At 29.5% G+C, this 6455-nt stretch overlaps 1 protein-coding gene across 1 annotated transcript; it reads right to left on the bottom strand.

Annotated features, from left to right (window-relative positions):
• Positions 1–5391: 5391 nt before the first annotated feature.
• On the bottom strand, positions 5392–5869 carry LOC137835183 (uncharacterized). The gene has a single exon (XM_068643558.2). It carries the CDS (start codon positions 5724–5726, stop codon positions 5586–5588), a length of 141 nt encoding a protein of 46 aa, XP_068499659.2. The 5' UTR covers positions 5727–5869; the 3' UTR covers positions 5392–5585.
• Positions 5870–6455: the final 586 nt, after the last annotated feature.

The raw sequence follows: 6455 nt of genomic DNA on the forward strand, positions 1-6455 counted from the left end.
AACATGCCTTATAAGACAATAATAATGCAAAGAATGGACGATAAAAGATGGATCAAACAATAAGTCATAATCATTCTAATATACAACAGAATCTTCTTTGGTGCATGTGAAGTCAATTATGCCTTGTTCATGATGAGTTTTTTCTTGATTAGGAACTGTATAATCTCGGAGCCCGAAGAATTGGAGTTCTGAGTGCACCACCTATTGGATGTGCCATCACAGAGAAATCTGGTTGGAGGATTAATAACAGGGTGCTAAGAAAAGTACAATTATGCAGCCAAGTTGTTCAATTCCAAGCTCTCAAAAGAACTTGATTCCCTTCACAACTCCTCCAAAAGCAGAATTGTATACATTGATGTTTACCACCATCTACTCGATATCATTCAAAATTACCAAAATTATGGTAATCCCAAGTTAACTTAGTTTCATTAGAATTCACATCTTTAATAATTTTTAATGTGCTTTTATCAATTTGCTAAATATCTAGTAGCATGTGTTTTTTGTAATGACTTTTGAAAAGAAAAGAAAAATTTAAAGTTTTGAGTTATTAAATTGCAGGCTTTAAAGTTATAGACCGGGGTTGTTGTGGCACAGGGAAACTAGAGCTTACAGTGTTATGTAATCCTTTAAATGCTACTTCTTCTAATGCTTCAGAATATGTGTTTTGGGACAGTTATCACCCAACAGAAGGCGTTTACAGAAAGTTAGTGGATCATGTTCTTCAAAAGTACATGAATCAATTGTTTTGATCTCCTCATATAACAAGTTACATTATTAATACAGATATATTTAGACAAATTTCATTCTAAGTATTTTTAAGAAAAGTAAATATTTTTTATATGAATTAAAATAAAATTGTACATAAGTTAAAAAATGTATCAAATAAACTATAAGAAATGTTTTCTATAAAGTATTTTATATATAAATTAATTTTAACTTATGGATAATTTTTTTTAATTTTTTTTCTTATTTCTTTTTCTTAGAAGTACTTATGAGTAGTTTGTCTAAATAATTATACATTAATTATGATGGAAAGAGAATTACAATTTTGAATTTGTTCGAATTGTTTATGTGATTGTTCACTACTTTAGAATTTTATAGTCATTTTCTATTCGTAGGCCTTCCACATTTCCCCTGTGTTTTACTTTCAATTATGGATAATAATAAATTTAAGAGTATTTTGCAATCTGCTTACTCTTTGGTATATTTCCCATAAATGTTTTCTTATGTTATTTTTCATCCAAGTTTGTGTGATAAAAGTTGTGACACTGTAACAGAATAACAATTCTATATTATCTTTTTTTGCTAAAATGTCATGGGTGGATAGTGAAGTAAGACAATTCAATACTCATTTACAAATTTTATAAATTGTACAGTAATTTAATAAGTGTAAAGAATTAAATACTCTACGTAATAAATATTTATATATATATATTGATAAAAATATGTGTATTATATTATTAAATCAAATTGTCAATTGATAAATTAAATGACAGGGAATATTAAAATGTTAGTACAAATTACAAATAAAATTAATAAGATGACTAGAAGTAAGTACTTACGTACATTAAAAAAATATAACTAACTAAAAAAGATAACAAATAAAATTATAAAAAATAAAAAATAAAATTAACGGGATAATGAAACTACTATAACTAATTAGAAGCCATCATTGGAAGTAATTTAGAAATTTCTAAAGTAATGGGATTTAAAACATTTCTAAAGTAATGGGATTTAAAACTTGTTGAAATAATTGGGGTTTTTAAACTTTCAGAAATAATGGAGATTGTCAAACCGTCGAGACGGGTTTTCTTTAAATCGTTGGGAATAACGGGATTCAAAATCATCTGGAATAACGGCGTTCGGAATCGTCGAGAATAACGGGAGTTTCAAAATCACTAGAAAGTGATTATTTGTAGGGTTCGTAGAAATCACTGGTAATAAGGTAGCGACGCTGAATCTTCCAAAGGAAAAACAAATCGCGGATAACACACTTAATGGAAGTTAAAACCGCTGAAAACGCTAAATATAACCTCGTTTAAATGGATATTTTCCTTTAAATACTAATTCAAACCACTAAGTTCATTATATTATATTTCACATCTTACAATACATTTTCTTTTATAACAATAGCCTCAAAGTAATTTTAATACATATACAATTAAATTTAACATTTTTATTAAATAATTTTAAAAAAATAAAATATTGTAATAATCTGAAATTAATTTTAATTTCATATATTTAAAAATAAAATATTCTTCAATACATTTTAAAATTACGAGTTACAATTATTACCAAAAAAAAAACATCTTAACACGGAGTGATCTTATTTATTTCTAACTAAAGGGTTTGGTGAGTGTTTGGTGGTTACAAATAAGATTTTGTCCTCTACGATTTCTTGAAGGTGGGTGATTGATTGCTGACAGTTAGGGTTTTGTCTTCCTTCGATGGTGCAGTTCTTTGGAGGTTGGACTGTGTTGGGTTTCTCGCTATAGTCTAGTTTGTAGTGTTGGTTCATTGATCAACATCTTTTTTGCCACTGTTATTGTTGGTCGATGGTAAATGTTTTGTTTTTAATGACTCGATTTATCGCATGTTTGAAGTGTTGGTTCACTTTGGTGGAATGTGGACATATTCTTTCGGTTTTCAAATTCTTTGGGGGTGTCTCAAGGACCAAGGTTGTTTTTCACAAGCCAAATCATCTCGTGTAGGTCAAGTACAAAAGAAGACTTTTGCACAAGCCTTGAATAATGCTTGTGATATCTCTCTTTCATAATTGCATCCTCCTTGCATCAAAGGAGATTTGATATCTGCTCAGATTGATGAAGATGTGTATCTTGTAGGTCTTAAAGACAGTAAAAATCACTTTTATGGAAGAATAGTATTACCCAAAGCTGACAAATCTCTTACTCATATGGACGTGTGAAAAAACTTGGATCTTGCTTGGAAATCTCTGAGATCTTGGAAAGTTATTCCTCTGGGCAAAAGGTTTTATGAATTTGTTTTTCTTTCCCTGAAGGCATGAGAAGAGTCCTAGAAGTGGGTTCTTGGAATCTCAATCCGTGTATCTTAAGAGTCTTTGCTTGGACTAAAGACTTCGTGTCATATTCCAAGAAGCTCACCAAAGCTCAATGTTGGGTCAGGATCCACAATATTCCTATGGAATATTGGCAACCAAAAGCAATTTTCTCTATGGCGAGAATGATTGGTACTCTTTATTTGTCTTTATGACTGCACCATGAATAAATCTAGAGGGTTTTTTTTTTCTAGATTTGGTGGAAAGACCTAATTTTTCTTTTATTGAAAATATTGAATTTTAGAAGTTTCCTCCATTTTTCTCTTTATGAAAAATGATAGAGCATGATATTTCTAAATGCAGACATCATTATGATGACATCAATAACACAAGCAAATCGCCTACTTTTTCTTCAAAAAATTTGTTGTACAATATAAACTTGTGACTGTCCAGATCAGAGAAGCTAATGATGTCCCTCACAAGGAAGTGGTTGGTGTCACATAGAAACAAAATTATGTGGTAGAGGTACAAATATATGATGTACTTGTTCGAAATACAGGGGTGGTGGAAGTTGTTGGAGATGTTATTGATCTTGATGACCTTGTTGAAGTTGTTGTTGACCAGGTGGAGGGTGGATCTCTTGTTGGTCAAAAGTTTGAGAAATTTACTAGAGATATAAAGGCTAGTTCAGGATCTTAGGATTATATTTTTGTTGATATGCCCTCTTTGGATAATGTCCATGAATCAAATAATTTGCTACAAAAAAGACTCATTACCTCTTGAAAATTATAGTATTTTAAAAGGATTCTCTCATCTCAAATATGTAACTAATGCAACAAGTTCTAAATTAGTTGTTGCCAAGTGAGTTACTTCTAAATCTATTTCTCAAGATTTAGTCTTGCAAAATTGTTTTGAATCTCTTTTAAGTGATGAACAAGAGGCTCAAAAGTCATGTTCGACCATCTTTACAACGGATATAGTTGGATTTACCTCAGCTGATATTTTCTTAGAAGAAGCTAATTTGATCTCTAAGTTCTGAACTAAAAATATGGATAAGGAATAATCATTAAATAACGATGGTGAACTAGTTCAAACATCCAGGAGACTGAGACGTCCTCCAACAATTGGAGTGAAAGCCAACAAGATACCTTTAAAATAGGTCAATCCAAGAAAAACTAATGGTAGTGATGTGCATAAATATCATAGAATTTCATTATTGTTTAATGCTAACGAGGATTAATCTGATTGGATTTTTGGGATTCAATCGCTCATCTTTGTTGTCTTTATGGGAGCTACGCATTAGAGAAGTTTTTTTTATTTGTCTTCTTATCTTTATTTTATTATTTTTTTTATTTTTTAAAACTCTCAATATAGTTAATTATTTAGACTTTTTTTTGGAAGGTTCATTATTTTTTTATTTTTTCACATGAATTTGATCTAATCCCCGTACTTTTGTTATCTAATCCCCGTACTTTTGTTTTCTTTTTTCTTTTGACTAATTTTTTTAAATCCAATTAGGGAGCATAAAATAAAGAAGAAGATATATTTGTCCTCAAGCAAAAACGAGAATTCCATATACAATTAAGTTAATCTACCAAGACTTATTCAACTTAGTTATCATGCCAATACAGTGAAATAAATTTCAAATTTATAAAATAAAGTTATAATATATAATTTTTAGATTAAGTTAAACACACTCACATATCTTGAATTAATTTTAGTAATTATAAATATTAAAAATTATTGTACTACGGGCATCAAATCAATTTAAGTTTCATAATCTCCAATGAAAATCGTAAAATCAGACATACACAAATATTTACAAGAACAACGTAAACTTAAAATATTTTCACCGATCAAACAACAATATTCCACATAATGAATGTGTGAGATTAAAAGTTTAATCATTGGTTTAAAAGTTGTTGGAATCTATACACAAAGACATTTAATAGGAAACATTTAATAGGAAATAGGTGAGTAAAAATTTAATCTTGTAAGTCGATTTTAAAAGATTGAATTATAAGTTCAATTTCTAAAATGGTATTAGAGTCCTTTAGAGTTTATCTTAAGCAAAGTTTGGTAGACATATCTAGTCATCAGGTCATCTATAAATATATAGTCTCACGCACAAGTTGACAGATCTCAGCGTGAAGAAGTGTATTAGAAATCGTACATTGACTAAAAATAAAAATATTTCATAGTATATAAATGGATACAAACTTCGTTTTAAAAGCGGATAAAATAAAAGTCGACAAAGTATTAGATGGAAAACTCATTTTTCTCCTCAAATTAACTTCCTTCTAAATATAACATCCTAGACGGTAGGAAATTGTGTAGAACATATAGCATAGAGACAAGAAGGAAATAAAGCAAGATTGAAATTGGAACTTATTTTCCATGTTCAGAACTTACTTCTGCAAAGCATTGTACATATGGCAGAGGTAATTAAAGGAAGAAGAAGCAGAAATTAAGTTGACACAATTTGTTGTGCATGCTTATAATAGTGGAGAGAAGAAGAATATAAAATTTACTAATAAAAAGCAAAGACAGCTTGAAATGGAGTTACATGTCAGTCCTTCTTTTCTTCAACCTTTTGTTCCACCTTGGTTTCTTTGACCTCCTTCTTGGCTTCCTTCACCTTGGCCTTCCCTTGTTTTGGCTTCACAAAGCAAAAGCAGGAGCAGCAGGGGCACTGGAACAAGAACTTCATTGCCTGGTCACTGCTTAGATCTCAGATTGGTGGAGACAAGAAGGGTATTTGCTTGCAGCTTCTCTCTTTCTTCCATAATTTTGTGCTATTTAATTCCCTTAATTTACTCTTTACTGCCTTTTCTTTATCCAGCAGTGTCCATTGGATTCCACTAGTGTCACTTTCAATGTAGTGCCAGCTCTTGAGTGAGAGTGTATGTGTGAGTGAGAGGTAGTTGAGCATGGACTAGGCTAGCCATGTTGGAAAAATGGGGTTACTAGTCCCATTTCTTGTTTCTTTGTGGGTCATCAACACCATTCTAATGGAATAGGTATGCACCCATATGAGTTATAATTTGAGTTCAAACAAGAGGGTTTTATCATCATCATTATTATTATTTTAATAAATTTTTAAGTATATTTTTAATTTAAGTATCTATTAAAAAATTATTATATTAAACATTCAAAGTATCTTTTATTTTGTTTAATATTTCGTTATTTGATAAATAAATGGTTAAATATATTTTTATTTTTTACTTTCATGTAAAATTAGATTTTATCTTTAGTTAAAACTTTAAAAATTTAGTGAATAATTTTAATAAGGAAACTATTAAAATGTGTTATGTAAATTTTGTGTTTTATTAAATACTCATTTTAATAATTTTCTTAATACAAATTCAAAAAATCTAAAATTTGAATTAGGCAAACGCGTTATAACACAAAAATATATTTAATCTATTTAAAAATTTAA

This window comes from Phaseolus vulgaris, chromosome 5 (genome assembly GCF_051622355.1).
Source record: "Phaseolus vulgaris cultivar YP4 chromosome 5, ASM5162235v1, whole genome shotgun sequence".
NCBI lineage: Eukaryota > Viridiplantae > Streptophyta > Magnoliopsida > Fabales > Fabaceae > Phaseolus > Phaseolus vulgaris.

Bases quoted from the DNA above. Each gene is read 5' to 3' on its own strand.
- LOC137835183 (XM_068643558.2), bottom strand. From the start codon at position 5,726: ATGAAGTTCTTGTTCCAGTGCCCCTGCTGCTCCTGCTTTTGCTTTGTG.